Source organism: Zonotrichia leucophrys, chromosome 9 (assembly GCF_028769735.1).
Source record: "Zonotrichia leucophrys gambelii isolate GWCS_2022_RI chromosome 9, RI_Zleu_2.0, whole genome shotgun sequence".
Classification (NCBI taxonomy): domain Eukaryota; kingdom Metazoa; phylum Chordata; class Aves; order Passeriformes; family Passerellidae; genus Zonotrichia; species Zonotrichia leucophrys.
Window position 1 is genome coordinate 4,494,407 of NC_088179.1, and position 19,203 is coordinate 4,513,609.

At 53.6% G+C, this 19,203-nt stretch overlaps 3 protein-coding genes across 6 annotated transcripts; 2 read left to right on the top strand and 1 right to left on the bottom strand.

Annotated features, from left to right (window-relative positions):
• Positions 1-4,914: 4,914 nt before the first annotated feature.
• GAL3ST2 (galactose-3-O-sulfotransferase 2) lies at positions 4,915-7,458 on the top strand. 2 transcript variants are annotated; one of them, XM_064721116.1, is made up of 4 exons: positions 4,925-4,961; positions 5,083-5,169; positions 5,581-5,860; positions 6,368-7,458. In XM_064721116.1, the coding sequence occupies exons 2-4, from the start codon at positions 5,150-5,152 to the stop codon at positions 7,226-7,228; spliced, it is 1,161 nt and encodes a 386-aa protein (XP_064577186.1). In that variant the 5' UTR covers positions 4,925-4,961; positions 5,083-5,149; the 3' UTR covers positions 7,229-7,458. The 2 variants fall into 2 exon arrangements, with proteins under 2 accessions (XP_064577185.1, XP_064577186.1); XM_064721115.1 differs by having other exon boundaries at positions 4,915-5,169.
• A 2,156-nt stretch (positions 7,459-9,614) lies between these two features.
• NEU4 (neuraminidase 4) lies at positions 9,615-14,698 on the top strand. 2 transcript variants are annotated; one of them, XM_064721415.1, is made up of 4 exons: positions 9,615-9,685; positions 10,677-10,903; positions 11,906-12,161; positions 12,916-14,697. In XM_064721415.1, the coding sequence occupies exons 2-4, from the start codon at positions 10,703-10,705 to the stop codon at positions 13,923-13,925; spliced, it is 1,467 nt and encodes a 488-aa protein (XP_064577485.1). In that variant the 5' UTR covers positions 9,615-9,685; positions 10,677-10,702; the 3' UTR covers positions 13,926-14,697. The 2 variants fall into 2 exon arrangements, with proteins under 2 accessions (XP_064577485.1, XP_064577487.1); XM_064721417.1 differs by having other exon boundaries at positions 9,616-9,685; positions 10,695-10,903; positions 12,916-14,698.
• Positions 14,699-15,964: 1,266 nt separating this feature from the next.
• TM4SF19 (transmembrane 4 L six family member 19) lies at positions 15,965-18,397 on the bottom strand. 2 transcript variants are annotated; one of them, XM_064721419.1, is made up of 5 exons: positions 18,382-18,397; positions 18,060-18,238; positions 17,830-17,898; positions 17,056-17,240; positions 15,965-16,408 (listed from the first exon to the last, which is right to left on the bottom strand). In XM_064721419.1, the coding sequence occupies exons 2-5, from the start codon at positions 18,234-18,236 to the stop codon at positions 16,222-16,224; spliced, it is 618 nt and encodes a 205-aa protein (XP_064577489.1). In that variant the 5' UTR covers positions 18,237-18,238; positions 18,382-18,397; the 3' UTR covers positions 15,965-16,221. The 2 variants fall into 2 exon arrangements, with proteins under 2 accessions (XP_064577489.1, XP_064577488.1); XM_064721418.1 differs by lacking the exon at positions 18,382-18,397 and having other exon boundaries at positions 18,060-18,236.
• Between the last annotated feature and the right edge of the window lie 806 nt (positions 18,398-19,203).

The following is a 19,203-nucleotide window of genomic DNA, read 5'->3' on the forward strand; positions in this document are numbered from 1 at the left end:
GAACAAGTATTCATGCCCGGCATAATTTGGTTTTTTTTGGTGTAACCAAAGCTGACAATTCGTGTACGACACCCCAGGAGAGAGCAATGAATCAATTGTAAAAGTGTAAAAAATGGGCTTTTGTGATCTGTGGGCTCTACCAGCTCCTGGTAGCGAGAAATGCCACAGCTGACGTGTGTAATGTAACAGGAGAAAGAGGTGGCTGAAACGTGCCCCCCCTGCCAGCAGCAGCTGGTGCTGAGCCAAGAGTAACCCTAGAAATTCTCCATAAAAGAGCACATTGACTCAGCTTCTACCAAGAAAATGAAGGAAAGCAACCCTACACCTTGCTAATCTCTGCATCTTGGTAAGCGCTGGGGCTGGGGCTGGTCTGGGGAAGCTGTGATTTAAAAAGAAATGTTGCTGTGTATTTGGGTGCTCTGGAAATGCAGCAGTGTAGGTGAAGGATGCTGGAGTGCTGAGGGTTTGGCTGTTGGTGAGGGGCCAACAGCACACAAGGGTTAGAAAGGTGGCACTGTGTGAGGGGAGGGACAGGGGACCACCAGGAGGTGCATGGAACCCAGCGTGGCTGTAAAAGACCAAAGTAACAGCTCAGTGCCCCCTAATCCAGGCTGGGAGGTGTGGGTGGCACTTTTAGTTGCCCGAATGAGGAGAGCATTGGCTTCATCCCAGGATGGGGAGCAGGGAGATGACACATCCAGACCTGCTGGACAGATTCTGCTCTCCCAGGGCAAACTGCAACCATCAAAGCCAGTTTGTGAAGTCCTGGTGCACTGCAGCCTGAATGGAATCTAAAATTCCTGCATTATACCAATTGTAACAGTTGTTAATAATTTAATGTTTAAGCATAAAATAATGCCCCTTTAGGGCAAGATTTCTCCCTCCCAAGGCCTGGATATCCTAAGTCTATTAAGCTCTTAACCTCCAGCTACAATAATTGTATTTTTTACCAAACAGTTTGAAGTCTAAATGTTCTAAGAGGAATTTTCCATAGGTGAACACCATTCCTGTTTGCTGTTGTCCCTAATTTGCTCTGGCAGGGAATTCCTGTCCTTACCCACCGAGCAAGAAGCAGACAAAAGACCCTGGTGCAGGGTGACAAAGGTCCAGTGCCCTCCAGCAGCCCCTGTGAGCCTTCCTCCTGCAGCCAGGAGGGAAAGGGATCTCCTGTAAGGAATCCCAGTTCAGCCTTTCCTTCCCAGCAAAGCTGCTGCAAACGCCGTGTCCCGAGGCAGCTCTTTATAGCCGTGCTGATGTCCTGGATACCAGCACTTTTCATGGCTTATTAATTAACTCCCACCCCCTTCTGGGAACACCTAGCCACTCCTTCATCCTCACCTATCCCAGCCATTTATAGCAGGGAACAGATGCTAGAAATAGAGACTTGGCCACTGAGAGCCAGAGGAGACAAACAGGCACTGGAGTCAGTTTGCAAGGCAGAGATTTCCCAGCCTGCAGCAGCATGAAAAGCCCTGGGTGCACTCCAAGGTAAGGGCAGAGGGTGCTCAGGGCTGGGGGTGCCCAACTAAAACTTGCTTTGCAGGAAGGTCTGCTTCAAGACATCCCTGGAAGTTGTAAATAACTACAGAGTTAGTTGCAATTTGCTCCAGGGAAGGGATTCATTTTGCCATCAGTATTTCTTGCCTGTGTTCCAGGTCTTCTAATTTAAAAGAACTTTTTCAGTTTGATGATGCAGATGTCTGTTATTTTTGGCTTGAGCCAAAGGAGCAAGAAGGGGGTCACAAGTCTTAAAGCATCTATAGCTGCACCTCTAAGAGAGGTAGATTTTGTCTAAGAGAGGTAGATTTCCATGTTTTCTTCCCAGAAGGGAAAAAAAGCACAGCAGAGGCTGGAAAGGCAGGTGGAACCTCTGGCACCAAGTGCTCCGTGGGTTTTTTGGCTTCTTAGAATTTTGTGTCTCCCATGTGCTGCTCAAAGGTTTTCCAGGTTCATTCAGGTAACTTCAGCACAGCATTCAGATTTGGGATTTCTCTCCTGAACTTTGCTGCACCAGATCTGGGAGGTATTTCACAACCTAAACAATTCCATGATGCTGTGCAGGTCAGAGACTTGCAGTGTTGTGACAAAGGGGGTGTGTGACACAAAGGGAGCACAGCTTAAGGCTCTCACAGAAATGTGCCAGGGTGGTGGGGACCAAGCTGTGGTTAATACCCAGTGCAGGTTTGCAGACGGAGAATCAGAATATTCTGAGCTGGAAGGGATCCACAGGGATCATTGAGTGCAACTCCTGGTCCTGCAAAGGACAACCCCAAATACCACACACCAAGTGCATGAGAGCATTTTCCAAATGCTTCTTGATATTCTCATAATTTCCATCGCATGCATTTGGAGCATAGAGAGCATGAGATGTAATCGTTGTCTGCAGAATTTCAAACAGTTGTCATGTCTTATTCTGGAATAAGCACTGGAAGCAGGTCTGGTAGCAAATCCCCACACTGGCCCTATGCTGTTTTCTGGGACAGCAGTCACACTGTGTTCAAAACACTGTGTGTGCTCCAGGTGAAGCTCCTCCACCTTTTCTGTCAGTAAAAACCCTGAAACATTTCAGGAGCTCATTTATTTCCAAGCACAAGATGTGCAGAAATGATGGAGGCTTGTTGCAAGAGGAGGGAAAGGTGCCGTCAGTTTGCTGTGTGAGGGATTTGTTTATTCAGCCACCCATTCCCCCAGTGTGTGTGGGGATGTCACCCTGGAGCCAGTGACAGCCCTGACAGTGCAACTGTGGGTGGCCAAGCCCCGGGGGTGATGGGGACAGGAACTCATGGGTGCACCCTGTGTACCTGCAGCCCTTCTCCCATCCCAGGGTCTCCATTTCCCACACTCCTCCCTGGGGATCTCCTGCATCCCTTCCCCTGCCTCTTCCTCTGGACACCCTCCTCGTCCACCTTTGCTGGGCTGAGGAGCAGCGGAGTCCCCTCCATGTCACCACTCCCTGCTTGTTCCCTGGGCTGAAAGGTGCTGTGGTGTTGTGAGGTCCCCAGGACGGGGTGAGAGATGAGAATCTGACTCCAAGTTATCAGAAGGCTGATTTATATTACATTACATTACATTACATTGCATTATATTACATTGCTCTACTAAAGAAAGAGAAAGTATACATCAGGAGGCTATAAAAGAATGAATAATAAAAACCCGTGACAGACCAGAGAGTCCGATACAGCTGGACTGGGATTGGTCATTAATTAAGAACAATTTCACATGTTGGGTAAACAATTCTCCAAATGACATTCCAAAGCAGCCAAACAGGGAGAAGCTGAAGCTTCCCAGCTTCCCAGGAGAAGAATCCTGGGCAAAGAAGATTTTTCAGAAAATGTCATGGTGACAGGAAGGCAGATACCCATCCATCCATCAATCCTTCCATCCATCCATCCATCCATCCATCCATCCATCCATCCATCCATCCCAGGAACAAGCACCATGCCATGATAATGCAGTGTTTGTTATTTAATTTAAAAGAATTTAAAAGAACCTTGTTAGTTTGATGCAGATGTCTGTTATTTTCAGCTTGAGCCAAAGGAACAAGAAGGGGGACCTATGCTCTGGGTCTTCTAGAGCATATTGTGATCTGGATCTGCCTCCAGGGTGATTTTGGGTGTATGTGGTTTGTTTGTCCCATAAATCATCATTCAGAGTTGCCATTTTGGGGGCACTGCCTAAATTAATAAATGGGCTGTTACTGCACCATTAAACTGGACAGAAAAGGTGCAGCAGGAGGATGTCAGCTTAGGAAAGACCTCCAGGATACAGGCAGGGTGATGTGCTTTGGAAAACCATCAGATATAAAGCAGCCTCAGTTTAAATGGAAGCCCAAGAAGGAAGATTGATGTGGGGGCTGCGCTGCCCATGGGCTCCTCTGCCTTTCTTCTCCCACCTCATCTCCAGGGACAGGGGATTGTCCCACTGCCATCCCCCTCACAGGCCCGGGGCCAAAAGATAAGGAAATCCTGATGAAATCTTGCCTGCAGGTCTGTCTTGAAACTCTTCGTGCAGAAGCTGTGCTGCAAATTCCTGTCAGGGGTTGGTGGAACTGTGGCTGAGGGTCTTCCCTGGCCTTTGGAGGAAGGTTTGAAGGCTTGCTTGCTCCCTTTGGAGAGTGGAAACCACGAGTGTGACCACACCATGCTGGAAATTTGGATGATATCTTCTCAAAGCAGTGTAAACCCTGAGCCAGACCTGCTGCATTTTGGCCATGTCTGCAAATATGAGATTCACACAGAGCTAAAAAACCTTCCAGGGTGAGAGAAGCCAGATCAAACTTGGTGGTGAAAAATTCCTTTTAGGTGGGCATCAAACCTTTAACAGATCCCCTCTGTGTCCCAGCTGGAGCACACTGGTGATGATCATGGTACCATAGGATTGTTTGAATTGGAAAAGACATTAAAGACCAGCCCATTCCACCCCCCTGCAATGTGCAGGGAACCCTTGATGAATCCTTGTCTCTCAGGTTGCTTAATTATTGCTGGAAAAGACTCCTCCCTCATCATTATCCCCCATTTCAAACTGGGGTGTAATAAATCCATTACAGGTGCTGTTGGGTTATTTGACTTTCTGTCTTGAAAAATTGTATTTATATTGCAAGAGAACCTCAGTTTGGTGGATTTTTTTCCCTCAGTTTAGTGGTTTTTTCCCAATCCCCATCTTCTGGAGTGATGTGATTACAGGAGCTGCTCAGGTTTCTCACCAGGGAAGTCTTTATACCCTTACAAAGGGCTCGTTTTCTGGTGAATAATCTAGGAGTTTGAATAGTGAATGAGCTCTAAAGCCCCAGAAAACCAAAAGAAAAGTAAAACAAAAGGCAGCCAAGCAGAGCAGGAGGCTGTGGGAAGAGCTCAGGCTCTGCCTGAAGCACACTGTGTCTTGCCAAAAGCCAAATTAGCAGAGTAATAGTGAAAGTGCAGTTTCTCACTGCCTTGCCTCTAACACCTGCTCAGGGTCCAAAGGTGGCTGCCAAAAACTGAAATATCACACTGCGCCCACATTCCTGAGGGCAAGATGCAAAATGTGGCGGTTTGGGAAAGGACTATTGGGTAAAAATCCACTGAAACTCTTCTTTTTTTCCAGGCATGCCAGGTGTCTCATCATTTTCAGCTTCTGCCTGGGACTTTCCTGCCTCTCAGGATTCTTCCATATGAGGAGCAAGAGTTACAGGTAAGGGAGGCTGAGGTTGCACAGGTTCCTGTTCCTGGAGCAGCCAGGACAAGGCCTCTGACACCTGATTTACTTCTCATGAGGCCTTGGGCTGATGTTCAAAGGGGGGGTGGCACAAAACCAGGTCCTGGTTTGGGGAAGGAATGGAATTAGCCAAAGCTCAGCCTCTTTGGGGCAAAATCAGCTGGGTGGGAAAAGGGGATTGAGATGAAGTCTTTGGTGAGAGTCTGGAAATGGGAGAAAACTGGAGGGGGAAAACATCTGCACTGGAGGGTTGGGGCTGGTTTGGGTGCAGCCTCGGACCAGCTGCAGGTGTGGGGTCAGAGGAGCAGCTGGTTTGGCTTTGCCAGCTCTCAGAGATGGGGTGCAGCTCCAGAGAGCCTCTTTGCCCCTCCTGTCACCTTCCTGCAGGATCTCAAAGAGCCACGAGGAGCTGCTGGTCCCTCCCACGCCGTGCCATGCCAGGACAAACGTCATGTTCCTCAAAACCCACAAGACTGCCAGCAGCACCATGCTCAACATCATGTTCAGGTTTGCAGAGAGGCACAACCTCACTGTGGCCCTCCCTGCTGATCAGCTTCTCCACCTGGGCTACCCAAGCACTTTCATGGCCCACTTCGTGGAGGGCTTTGAAACCACGGGCCAGAATTACAACATCATGTGCAATCACCTGAGGTTTAACCCCTTGGAGGTAAGAAAGAGCCATGACACCTGAGGAGAAACTTGGCTGGGACAGGACTAACTGTGGTGGTGTTCACAGGGGTCCCAAGATGAGGGAAGAGATGAGAATCTTAACTCCATGTTTCAGGAGGCGGATTTATTATTTTATGATATATATCAGAAGGCTGATTTATTATTTTATGATATATATTATATTAAAAGAAAGTTATAGATTAAAACTATACTAAAAGAATAGAAGAAATTATTTCATCAGAAGGTTGCAAGAATAGAAAAGAATGGAATGAAAATAAAATCTTGTGACTGACCAGAGAGTCTGAGACAGCTGACTGTGATTGGCCATTAATTAAAAACAACCACATGTGACCTATCAAAGATGTTCCTGTTGCATTCCACAGCAGCAGATGATTATTGTTTTTCTTTTCCTCTGAGGCTTCTCAGCTTCTCAGGAGAAAAAAATCAGCAGAATTTCATAAAATATGTCTGTGACAGACTAATCTCTTCTTCCTCCCACAAACAGGTGAAAAAGGTGATGGCAGCCAACACCTTCTACTTCTCCATCCTGAGGAACCCCATCCCTCTGCTGGAGTCTTCCTACATCTACTACAAGGACTATGTGCCTGCCTTCAGGAGCTCCAAGGACGTGAACGAGTTCCTGGAGTCCCCCACGAGGTATTACCAGCCAGCAGATCACAGGAGGAACATCTACGCCAGGAACATCATGTGGTTTGACTTCGGCTACGACAACAACGCCGACGACGACGCCAACTACACGCAGGCTGTCCTGGAGCAGATCGAGCACAACTTCCACCTCATCCTGATCGCAGACTACTTTGATGAGTCCATGATCCTCCTGAAGCACACTTTGTGCTGGGACCTGGACGATGTGATTTACTTCAAGCTCAATTCCAGGAGCCAGGACACCGTCCAGACGCTGACTCCAGAAAGCGAGGAGCAGATAAAAGCCTGGTGCTCGCTGGACTGGAAGCTCTACCTGCACTTCAACCAGAGCTTCTGGAGGAGGATTGAGGAGACCATAGGGCTGGAGGTGCTGGAAAAGGAGGTGGATCACCTGCGGAGCAGACAGAAGGAGCTCATGGAGACTTGTCTGTCAGAGCAGGAGGCAGTGAGGAAGGACCACATCAGGAATAAAGCTCTCCTGCCTTACCAGTCAGGGGCTGCAAATATCCTGGGCTACAACCTCAAACAAGACTTGGACAACACAACTCTGAGAACCTGCCAGAAAATGGTCATTCCAGAGCTCCAGTACACCTCCTACCTTTATGCTGTCCAACACCCTCACAAGAAGAGGAAAGATGTGGGACTGCCATTGCTGTGGACCAGTCTCCAGGAGAAGATGCAGCTCCCAGGGTCCAACTAGGACATGTGGCAACCCACTGTGGCTTCCCAGGGCTTTGCATCCCCTCTTGTCTGACATGGAACTGCCCCACAGGACCCTTGTGCATGAGGGGGAGCCACTGGGGGCTTTGTTGAGGGACACCAAGTTGGTGGTTGATCTCTTTTTGGGGACCTTGAGCCAAAGGCTTTGCATTTTCCAGGTGATCCCACCTGGCTGCTCCTGGCTGGAGGGAGCCCGGCTGGCTGCAGCTGGCCAAGACATTCCAGCCTCTTAATCATTAATCAGGAGCGTGATCATTTGCCTTCATTTGGTTTTATTTGATATCCACCATTGCATCAGTCAGGTCACAGCTCACTGGAGCAGGTCCTCACTTTGGAGGGTTTAGGGGAGGGAAGTGAGGGGGCTGTGACAAGGGGACACAGGGGAGGTGGTGGCTGTCCCATCCAGCAGCATCCACGCTCACTGAGGACAAACCACCGCATGCTGCTGGAGCTGCCTTTGCTGTGGCAGTGCCAGGCATCTCCCCAAAGCCAGGCAGGTAAGCTGTGCCTCACATGTGTCTCCCCTGTGGGAGAGCTCAGTGCTTCCCTGGGAGGAGCTTTTGTGGTTTTGCCCCTCATTCTCAGGCAGGGGTGCCTGGGCATGGATGTTCCTTTGGGTGCAGCATCCCCAAAGCCCTTTTTGGGCAAAACAGACACTTTTTGGGGCTCCGAAAAATTGCTGTGTAGGCCAAACTCTGCAGCACAGATTAGGAAGGGATGGAGTGAGGCTCAGCTTTGGGCATCCAGGTCCCCACTGCCTCCTGAGCAGGAGGAGATGCTGGCCCAGCATTAAAACACTGGGGTTTGGTCAGGGTAAGCTGGCACTTGCACATGAGTTGGGAACGGGTGACAGTGACACCAAATCCATCCTCACAAACCTTCCACAGCAGCAGGGCCCTGGATGGCAGGGTGGGGAGGATGGGTCTGGGGTCCAGATGTTGCCTTGGGGGTGGAGCTGTGGGGCAGCAGCCCCAGCTGGGAAGGTGATGCTGTCGGGGGGAGAGGGGTGAGAAGCAGATTTTCCTCAGTTGTGTTTAGCAGCTGCTGAGGCAGGGATTAACCAGCCCTGCAGGAACAACCCAGATTAACAGCACTTTGCCTCACTAGAATTAACCCGAGGCTTTTCTAGCAGCCAGGTGGAGCTGCAGGAGCCACACTTGGTCACCCTGGGCCATCAGGGGCCCTTCCTGAGCAGTTCTGCAGCCTCCACCTCAACTTTCCCCTTGGAGCTTCTGATCCGTGGTTTTTGATATGAATTTTGTCAAACCCTTTCAGCTAAACTGATCACAGAGATGGAATGTCGGAATAGAGGTATAAAAATGGTTTCTGAGCAGCCGATCTGTGTGCAGGTCTGGGAAGTCTGAGGTTCCTGGGAAGTTTGTGGATTCTGCGGTGCTGGAGGTCGCAATAGGGCTGGGGAACCTGGAGAGGCTGGGAGGGCTGGAGAGGCTGGGATTCCGGGGAAGTTTGTGGATTCTGTGGTGCTGGGGATGCTGGAAAGGCTGGGAGGGTTGGGGATCCACAGAAGGCTGGGGGTCCTGAGAGGACTGGTGATCCTGGAAAGGCTGGGAGGGCTGGGGATCCTGGGAAGTTTGTGGATTTTGTGGTGCTGGGGATCCTGGAGAGGCTGGGAGGGCTGGGAGTCCAGGGAAAGTTGGGGGTCCTGAGAGGGCTGGGTTTCCTTGCAGGTTTGTGGATTTTGTGGTGCAGGAGGTCCTGACAGGGCTGGGGATCCACAGAAGGATGGGGATCCTGGGAGGGCTGAGGTTCCTGGGAAGTTTGTGGATTCTGTGGTGCTGGGGATGCTGGAAAGGCTGGGAGGGCTGGGATCCATGGAAGCTGGGGTCCTGGGGGCTGGGATCCTGGGAAGATTGGGGGTTCTAGGAGGGCTGGGGATCCACAGAAGGATGGGGATCCTGGGAGGGCTGAGGTTCCTGGGAAGTTTGTGGATTCTGTGGTGCAGGAGGTCCTGACAGGGCTGGGGATCCACAGACGGCTGGGGGTCCTGGGAGGGCTGGGGCTCCACGGAAGATTGGGGGTCCTGGCAGGGCTGAGCCCCTCGGTCCCACCGCTCCCGGGCTGGGGAGCTCACAGTGGGGTGCACTGTGGTGAGCGTGGGCTGGAGGCCCTGGACAGCGCAGTGTGGCCTCTCCCAGCCTGCAGGAGGGGGGAAACTGAGGCAGGAGATGCCATGGCTGCCCTGGGTTCCCCTCGGGGCTCCGGGCAGGGTGTCTGGGCAGCCTCGGGGCCCCGCTCCGGCCATAAGGGCTCCTTTGTGCGCCGCTGCTGAGTCAGGGATTGGAGCGGGGAGCCCCGTGACCAGCGGAGGGGGGACCCTGCGGGACAGGGGGGCCGAGCAGGGAGGGCACAGCTCTGCCCAGAGCCGGCGTCACTCCGTGGTGGGACACAGAGGGGACACGCAGCTGAGCGGGACACGGTGAGTGACATCGCTTTCTCGGGGGGGTTGAATCAGCAAAAGCTCCTGATGGAACCACAGGTGACAGCTCCAGCTGAGCCTGGGGTGGATGCCATCTCCTTCTGTGGTGCTAATCTCCAGAGAAATGTAGGGATATCTAAGCAGGGCACAGCTGACCTGCCCCTGAAGGAAGGGCTTTGGGGACAGCTCTCACCCGGTGCCACAGGGACAGCCCAGCTGGGGACCCCCTGTCCGTGCTGAGCAGCTCAGGGTCCCCCCACAGAGGAGGGGGTACAAGGGCTCTGCTGGGTCGCTTGCCGGAACACCCCTGACCCTGTCACAATGAGCCCGGGCTGCTCCGGGGTCTCCTCTGTGGGCTCTGCCATCCCAATGCATGGAGCTGCAGGGCTCACCCTGCTCTCTGCTCACTGGCCTTGATTTCCCAGACAGGCATCTTAAAGATCAAATTCATTTGTTTCATTTATTTTGGGGTTCCCAGCTCAGCCTCCTTGCTGGCACCCTGACCCACCTCTGAGCTGTGGTGACTCGCCAGCACACACTCAGCCCCTCTCCACCCCATCCCTGCTCCAGGGGGGCTGCCCCGACCCCAGCCCACCAAATAAACCCCAAACCCTTCCAAGGACAGCCCCACACCCCTGGCCATGCCCAGCTGTCACTATGGGACAAGAAAGAACACAAGCACACACTGCTGCTCTCAAGGTGAAGAAAAAAGGGAAGTTTATTTTCCGACTCCAACATTTACAGTTTTCCAAGAGTGACAGTGGATTGGAGGGTGACAGTGCCACCTCTCCAATGACACTGGACAAACCAACAGTCCATCAACTTTCTCCTCCTCCATAAAGGAATGCAAAACAATGAGCTATTTACAGATAGTGTGTGAGAAAGTCCGCTACAAGAATGTTAACATTAGAAAGCTTAGAAAAGCTTAGAAAAGCTTAGAAAATCTTAGCAAATCATCAGCCTCTCCCCCCGCCTTCATCCATCATCCCAGCGCATCCTTGTGCTGCAGCCGCTGCCATGGGCTCCCGGCACTTCCCGGCGCGCACCGTGCTGTTCGAGAGGGAGTCCAGCGGGGTCACGTACCGAGTGCCCGCCCTGCTCTACCTGCCCTGCGGCTCCAAGCTGCTGGCCTTCGCCGAGGAGCGCCTCAGCGCCGACGATGCCCACGCCAACCTGCTGGTGCTGCGCCGCGGCTCCATCTACGGCACCTTCGTGGAGGTGGGACACGGTGTGCCAGCCTGGGGACACGATGGGGATGTCCCCATGGCATGGTGTGGCACAGCAGGCTCTGGAGACAGCCACACGGGGAGGGAGGATGGCTCTGGGGATGTCCCCATCGCGGGTGTGCCACAGCCACACGGGGAGGGAGCATGGCTGGGTGGAATCACAGGGTCACGGGTTGGTTTTGGTTGGAAGGATCTCAAACGACATCTCATTCCATGCCCTGCCGTGGGCAGGAACACCTTCATTATCCCAGGTTGCTCCAATCCCCATCCAATCTCAGGATCTCTGCTGGTCACAGTGACTCTGAGATACGTACAAGTCTCTTTTTCCCAGCCTGGCAATCATAAGGAGTCAGGATTCTTCTGTTCTCATTCTCAAGGTTGTTTATTATTTCTTATCTATAGCATTCTTTCTCTGACCCACTGAGGTATGTCTGGCAGGTTGGGTTGAGGCACTCTGCCCACCTCAGAGGTGATGTTATCATTTTATACTAAAAACTAGGTGTAAAATATTTACCATAACTTCCCAATACCTATCACCTATGTTAGACAGTGAGCTTCTACCTTAAACCAATCTAAAAGTGCCAGCATCGCTTGGAACATGGAGGTTAGGAAGAAGAAGGAAGGACAGGGTACGCCCAAATTCCTGCATCTTGGGACTCCAAGCCCTCATTCTAAAAACTCAAAAATCTATTTTTCACCCTGTGACAAACTAACTATTATGACAAACTAAGTATTATTCTACTTAAGCTCTCTTGCCTTGTAATTCTTCATTTAAAGGTGGTAATTTACTCCATGGGTCAAAATCAAAGTCACAGAAGTCTTGGTCTCTGTGCCAAGGTCTGGGTCTCGAGTCCTCCAGGGCAGTCCAAGGAATTTCCTGGGTTCCAACAATCCAACCCAGCTGGGAACACTTCAGGGATGGGGCAGCCACAGCTCTGGGATGGTCCTTACCCCTGTGTGTCCTCTCCTCCTCCTCCTCCTGCTCCGTGGGCAGTGGGAAGACATGCGTGTGCTGGAGACAGCCACGCTGCAGCACCACCGCTCCATGAACCCCTGCCCGCTCTACGACGAGTTCACGGGCACCCTCTTCCTCTTCTTCATCACGGTGCTGGGCAGGACGCCCGAAGCCTACCAGATTGTCACCGGCCAGAACGTCACCCGCCTGTGCTGTGTCACCAGCGCTGACCAGGGCCTGAGCTGGAGCACGGCCACAGACCTGACACAGCAGGTCATCGGGGCCACCATCAAAGGTACCCAGCTGAGGGAGAGGGGATGTGACGGTGTTCACAGGGGTCTGAGGATGAGGGTCTGACTCCATGTTTCAGAAGGCTGATTTATTATTTTATTATATATATTATATTAAAACTATACTAAAAGAAGAGAAGAAACGATTTCATCACAAGGCTAGCTAAGAATAGAAAAAGAAGGAATGATAACAAAGGCTTGTGGCTTGGACAGAGAGTCTGAGCCAGCTGACTGTGATTGGCCATTAATTAGAAACAACCACATGAGACCAATCACAGATGCACCTGCTGCATTCCACAGCAGCAGATAATCATTGTTTACATTTTGTTCCTGAGGCCTCTCAGCTTCTCAGGAGACAAAATCCTAAGGAAAGGATTTTCCATAAAAGATGCCTGCGACAAGGGGACAGCAGCCAGCATGGGGGTGGCCCTGGCTTTTGCTCTCCTGGATCCAGCAGTGACATTGCTGGGGGTGACTTTGACACAGCAATCCCACAAGCTTCCAAATAGGTGGAGGAGGAACTCAAGCAGAGGGGGTTGGAGAAGGGATGGAGGGAGTGTCCATATCAGTTACTGGGAGTGGGGAGAAGATGGAGAGGCATGTGTGGGTACTGATAGGCAGCACTGGGCTCTGTTGCCATCCTACTGCACCACTTGAGAGGAAGCCCCGGGGACCCTCCCACGCTGGGCATGGCAGGGCACCGTGGTGGTCGCTCTTTACCCCACGCCACCTTCACCCCACGCCATCTCCCCTCCCCAGACTGGGCGACGTTCGCGCTGGGCCCCGGGCACGGCATCCAGCTGCGCTCGGGCCGGCTGCTGGTGCCCGCCTACAGCTACCACATCGACTGCAAGCAGTGCTTCGGGCAGCTCTGCAAGACCACCCCGCACTCCTTCGCCTTCTACAGCGACGACCACGGCCGCGCCTGGCGCTTCGGCGAGTTCATCCCCAACCTGCAGTCGGGCGAGTGCCAGCTGGTGTCGGTGGATGAGGAGGACGGATCCAACGTGCTCTACTGCAACGCCCGCAGCCCGCTGGGCTTCAGGGTGCAGGCGCTGAGCACGGATGACGGGGCCGTGTTCCACGGGGGGCAGCTGGTGCAGCGGCTGGTGGAGCCGCCCCACGGCTGTCACGGCAGCGTCATCGGCTTCCCCGCACCGCTCGTGTATGTCCCCGCTGCCTCCCGGGACACCGGGGTGCCCTCCCGGGGCTCGGGGTGCCGGCTGCTCCCCGGGGCGCTCCGGGGGTTTGGGCACCCGCACACCCAACAGGCAGGATGTGCTGAGCTCCCCGCTGAGCCCCGTGAGCATTGTGCCACCCCAGGGCAGCACGGTGATGCCCACAGTGTCACCTCGGTGCGGGGGGACTCTGCAGCCACCCCCAGCCCCACTCCCTTCTTCCAAGCGCCGACGTGGATCCTGTACTCGCACCCCACCAGCCCCATGTCGCGGGTGAACATGGGCGTCCACCTGAGCACCTTCCCCAGGGACGCCGAGAGCTGGACGGAGCCCTGGGTCATCTACGAGGGCCCGAGCGCCTACTCGGACCTGGCGTGCCTGCAGCTGCCGCAGCGGGACGCGCCCCTGGCCGGCGGCACCGCCACCGCCTTCGCCTGCCTCTACGAGAACGGCGTGAGGAGTCCCTACGAGCAGATCTCCTTCAGCATGTTCACGCTGCACGACGTGCTCCAGAACATCCCCCTGACAGCCGCTGCTCCCCCGCGGGGGAAGAGGAAGAGGAAGAGGAGGAGGAGCTGCTTCATCTCCTAGAGCCCGCCCAGGGCAGCTCCCACCATCACCACCCTGGATCCTGGAGCATCAGCCCTCGGCTGGGTCCTGCCACCGTCCGGCACGGCCACAGCACACGGAGGTGTGTCGCTGTCCCCTCAATGGGGTTTGTCTCACTTTTATTGCTGTTTTTAAAATTCTATTTTGGGTGGGGAGGCTTTTGCCCCCAGCTCTGGTGGTGTTCACAGAGGTCTCAGGACGAGGGAAGAGATGAGAATCTTGACTCCATGTTTCAGAAGGCTGATTTATTATTTTATTATATATATTATATTAAAATATAATTATATATTAAAACTGTACTAAAAGGATAGAAGAAAGTAAATGAATGATAATAAAATCTTGTGACTGTCTAGAGAGTCCGAGCCAGCTGACTGTGATTGGCCATTAATTAAAAACAACTGTGTGGATCAATCACAGATCCACCTGTTGCATTCCTCAGCAATAGATAATCATTGTTTACATTTCATTTCTGAGGCCTCTCAGCTTCTCAGGAGGAAAAATCCTAGCAAAAGGATTTTTCATAAAATATGTCTGTGACACCGAGCCCAGCCTCAGGCTCCTCTCCAAGCAGGAGCCACCTCTGGAAACAAATACTGGGGGGCAGCAGCAGCCGTGCAGGGGGAGGCAGCCAGGGGTTTGGGTTGGGGTAAAGTTCTGTCCCTTCATTGTAGCTGGGATGGGGCTGGGTTTTGTATTTGGGCTGATGATAAAGAAACATTTGTATTGCATTTCTGTCTGTCTGGGATTTTAGTGATTTTTCTTTGTTATTTTCCTTTTCATTACAATTTATTATTATTATTTCAATTATTAAAGTGTTTTTATGGCAACCCAGGAGATGTCTCACATTTACCCCTCTGATTCTCCCCCCTCCCACAGCATGGGGGTGAGTGGCTGGGTGGTGCTCAGGTGCCAGCTGGAGTTCAGCGACCCCAATGGCCCAGTTGCTGTTTTGTCTGCTCTGGGATTTGGGTTTTTAATGTGCCAGGGCCATCAGGGCTCTCCTCTGACCCTTGTCAGTCTGGGGACAAATTCCCTCCCAGCCCATCAGGCCCATGGTGGGTGCTGTAAGGTTTGGGAAGGGGCTGAGCACAGGAGTGGGGTCCTGCTCTGGGGAACGAGCAGCAGCTGCTCCTGACACGTGTGTGGTGAAATTTGGGGGTTACACCTCAATTCCTGCTCTGCCTCCCCCAGCACAGCTCCATCCGAGTGCCCAGCTCAGCTCCTCAGGCTCCTCCACCTGCCCTGTGCAGGTGACAAACACCAGCTCAGCTGCCCTAAACATGAACTGATTAACAAAACTGCCCTAATTAACAAAACTGATTAACAGGGGCATCCAGCTCTTTAGCCTGTGACACCACCATGCCTCATTTTCCACCAGGGTGGGTGGAGGCTGGCAAGTGACAGACAACGTGTAGAATAGAAATTTTCAGTTCCCTTGAAGTTGCAAAATAGAACTTAAAGACTAACTGGAAGTGAGACAAAAGGGTGTAAAAGTCACACACACAGGATGCTAAACACATCTGGAACCACTGGAGAAACAGGTAATGAGGAACACGGTGACTTTTGTGGCAAAGTTATGTAACAAGAAGCAGCAGTGCCCTGAGAGAGGTTCAAGGCAAGGCCACGGCATTGGGGCACTGAGTAGAACCAGCAGACACCCCTGCAGACGAATCTCTAGGATCAAAAATCCCTTCCAGGAAGGGATGGAGGCACTGGTTGTGGGCAAAGTGCTGTTTCTGTGTTCTCTAGGAGGCCCCTTGGAATGAAACTGTCTGACCATGGTGGAACAAACCCTGCAGTGAAGCCCCACAGCACATATTTGGTTAGGGAGATATCCTGTGTGTGTCCAGCTCTGGGATAAGGAGGGCCTGCTTTCTAATCCTCCAAATTATGTCAGGAAATTGCTTCTCTGCCTTTCAGTATCTCGAGGTTCTCATCCTTTCAGTTCTTCTCCTTTCAGAATCACAAGGAGTGGCCGAGGCAGCTGCTTGCTCCCTCCGTCCCTTACCAGCCCAGTCCCAACCCCAAAGGCCACCAGCCCCAAGGGAGGGGACACAGCCCAGGCCAGGGATGTGCACAGGAGCAGCCCTTGGCTCCTCATCCCCACGAGCTGCTCCAGCCCCGGGGTGTCCATCCATCCATCCATCCATCCATCCATCCATCCCCTGGGGCTCTGTCCGTCTCACACCAGGCTGGTGTCACAGCTCCTGCTGCGCCCTCAGTGCCAGCAGCCAGGGACACCCGGGGTGGCACCTCCTCCTGGCAGTGCCACCGGGCCCTACTTGCCCTCACAGGAGCCGCAGAGGCAGCCCAGGAGCCCGTTGAGGATCTGGAGCAGCGCCAGCAGCATCTCGGCGGCGCTGACGAGCAGCAGGAGCGAGAACAGCGCCACGTGCCAGGCCACGATGCCCTCGGGCTCCAGGCAGGTGCTCCAGGCGCTCCGGTTGTACAGGTAATTCTCAGCCCTGGGTGACAGCAAGGGGACAAGGTTCTCTAGGATCCACAAAATATCCCCCAGACATCCCACCCTTCATCCGGAGGATGGGCAGAATAAAAGCTTAGAAGAAAAAAAAGCAAGGAGCAGGTAAGCAAAAGAATGGTTAGAAGAACCATGTGTACTCATGTGTGTGAATCTAAAAAGAGGATTATTTTGACAGGAGGGAAAGAAACCTATACAATGACTAATTCTGCCATCTCTCTGAGAATTGACCTGACCACTGGAAGAAAACTCATGGAAGCTCATGTCAAGATGTTCCAGTGAGAAAGCATTGGAATAAAACATTACCCATGAGTTCAGATATGATGAAATGCTGGTAAGAGTTTGAAGTAAAGAAATGGGAGCAGTGGGGTTCAAAGAGTGAATACAAAGGGATGATTCCACTTCATAATAAACAAACAGTGCTGCAACTTCTTATTTGAGTTCTGTTCTGTTACCTGACATTACCATTACTTCAGCTGGGAGGTGAGAGGGTGATGAAGATGGAAAGCACCACACAGAAACCCATGGAAGATGAGGATTCCTTGGACTACCAGGGTCCTGCATCACCCACCCCCTGCATTAACCCACTTAATTAGCAATGAATTAACGAGGCAGCAGCGGTTCAGCCCTCACCTGGCGCCAGCCCCCAGGTCGATGGGGTCCAGGAATGGGTATCCCCAGAGGGCGGCGTGCCCGGGCCCCAGCGCGGTGCTGTTGTGCAGGCAGAGCGGGCCCGTGCTCAGCCCCACCCCGCAGAGCACGAAGCAGGCGGCGGAGCCCAGCAGCGCCAGCTTGGAGAGCAGCACGGACAGCAGAGCCTGCGGGGGGACACACAGACACAGCTCAGCTTGTCTGGCACGGGGAACGGCCCTGCCCAGCTGTGCCTGGGGATGGAGGGACCGCTTGGGTGGCAGCGACCTGCAGAGCCCATCCCGGCACGCCCTGGAGCCCTGTGCCTGGGGAGGAGACACCCTGCCATGCCACCCTGCCATAGGGGACACCCTGCCATAGGGCCACTGGAGAGCAGCTCCCTGCCTCAGGATGTGCTGTGGGACAGGGGCGCTCCACATCCCACCGTGGCACCTGAGAAAGGGTCTGTGCCCAGCACAGGAGAGGGGGACCCGACACAACCCACCGGGGGCCGGTGACAGTCAGGAGGATCCCTGTCCTGTCCCACCGCTGTTCTATGGCACAGGAGAATCCCCGCCTTGTCCCAGCCTGGGGCCATGGCAGAGGAGGGTCTCTGGGCCAGGTGGGGCCATGGAAGGGGAGGATCCCTGTCCTGTCTTAGGTGGGGTCAGGGGAGAGGAGGCTCCGTGCCCTGTCCCACAGTGGAGGAGCTGCCTCCCGGCCCCATCCCCGCTCGTTCCCGGCCCCATCCCCGCTGTCCCGGCTCCCTTGGCTTACGCTGTGGCGGCCGGAGCAGCCGGGGCACTGCCAGCCCAGCGCCGTGACCTGGATCGCTGCCAGCAGCACCTGCGGGGACAGAACCGGAGCTGGGGGACCAAGAGGACAGAACCAGAGCTGGGGGATCAAGGGGAGCAGCCTGCCCCGCTCCATGCCCCGGCCCCGCTCCATTCCCCTGCCCCGCTCCATCCCCTGTCCCGTGGGAAGGGCGCCGTGCCCGCGGTACTCACGGCGATGCCGCCGCCCCAGAGCCCCGGCAGAGCGCGGGCGTGGCGGCCCAGGTGTCCCTGCAGCAGGTACCGGGATGCTCCGCCCGGGAACAGCAGCAGGATGCTGGCCAGCACGGACAGCGTGCCCAGCGCCAACAGGCACGGCCCCACGATCCGGCTGCACTTCCCCACGCACATGGCTGTCCTGTGAGGGCACGGGGAGGAAGAGGAGGAGGAGAGGAAGGGGCTGCGTTTGGCCCCGCAGAGCCCCGAGGGTTCCCCACCCCGAGCCCATCTCGCTGTGGGTGGATGGGAGTTGCTGGGTTGTGCTTTGGGTGTCAGCCCACCCTGCTGGCACTGCCCCTACCTGAGGGCAATTCCCAATGGAAATTCTATTATTTCTTTGCCAAATGACCACTAGTGCTCCTACACCAAACCCCAAGACCTGTGTGGCTTTCCCAAATGTGTCCCAGCTCCTGGCAGGGGGAGATGGGGGTTTATTTTCTTTAAGGCCCCTTCCAACCAAAACCAGTCTGAGATTGTGTGGAAATGTTACTGCAGGGAGCCAAGCATCCAGCACAGCTCAGCTTGGCTTTCAGGGTTTACAACGAGCAGGAGGGAGCCAGGAAAGAGGCAAAACACTTGTACAAGAATTTGTGAAAGCACATTGGTCTCCAATCAAATCTGACAGCAATTCCATCCCTGTCCCTGCCAGAGGTCTCAGTATGAAACTGATTAAATTTAATTAAGAAAACATTATTAATTATCCTCCAGTTCCACTGGCATGGAAATAATGAGTTATTAAGTTATGAGTTTATCTAGAAAGCACCTGCCCATCTCCAGGTGCTACCTTGTCCAAAATTGCCTTTCCTCTGCACCTACAAGGCCCTTTTTGTACAGGATGTCCTTTGGTCACTCTGGCACTGCTGAAAACAGCATGGTTTGCTGCTGTCCTGGCTCCCAGCTGTTCTCTACCCTGAGTTGTCTTGGCTTGAAGTTGGGTTCATGCATTTTCCCCTTTCCTGCTCGATTGCAGCCCATTTTGCACAGGTTCCCAGCTCAGGCTGTTTCTTGCCAAGGCTTTGCAAAGCAGCAGTGGCTGTGGCACCATGGTTGGCTCTGCGGAAGAGCTCCCAGCCCCTCCTGCAGGCCCCAGGGCCAGGGA

What these genes read in the sequence shown, in the direction of transcription:
- GAL3ST2 (XM_064721115.1), top strand. Translation starts at nt 5,021, where the DNA reads ATGTGGCGGTTTGGGAAAGGACTATTGGGTAAAAATCCACTGAAACTC. An exon ending in ATGAGGAGCAAGAGTTACAG is followed by an intron (nt 5,170 to 5,580) that starts GTAAGGGAGGCT and finishes ACCTTCCTGCAG; the next exon opens with GATCTCAAAGAGCCACGAGG. An exon ending in TGAGGTTTAACCCCTTGGAG is followed by an intron (nt 5,861 to 6,367) that starts GTAAGAAAGAGC and finishes TCCCACAAACAG; the next exon opens with GTGAAAAAGGTGATGGCAGC.
- NEU4 (XM_064721415.1), top strand. Translation starts at nt 10,703, where the DNA reads ATGGGCTCCCGGCACTTCCCGGCGCGCACCGTGCTGTTCGAGAGGGAG. An exon ending in TCTACGGCACCTTCGTGGAG is followed by an intron (nt 10,904 to 11,905) that starts GTGGGACACGGT and finishes CTCCGTGGGCAG; the next exon opens with TGGGAAGACATGCGTGTGCT. An exon ending in CATCGGGGCCACCATCAAAG is followed by an intron (nt 12,162 to 12,915) that starts GTACCCAGCTGA and finishes TCCCCTCCCCAG; the next exon opens with ACTGGGCGACGTTCGCGCTG.
- TM4SF19 (XM_064721419.1), bottom strand. Translation starts at nt 18,236, where the DNA reads ATGTGCGTGGGGAAGTGCAGCCGGATCGTGGGGCCGTGCCTGTTGGCG. An exon ending in TCTGGGGCGGCGGCATCGCC is followed by an intron (nt 17,899 to 18,059) that starts GTGAGTACCGCG and finishes CTGTCCCCGCAG; the next exon opens with GTGCTGCTGGCAGCGATCCA. An exon ending in GCTGCTCCGGCCGCCACAGC is followed by an intron (nt 17,241 to 17,829) that starts GTAAGCCAAGGG and finishes GTCCCCCCGCAG; the next exon opens with GCTCTGCTGTCCGTGCTGCT.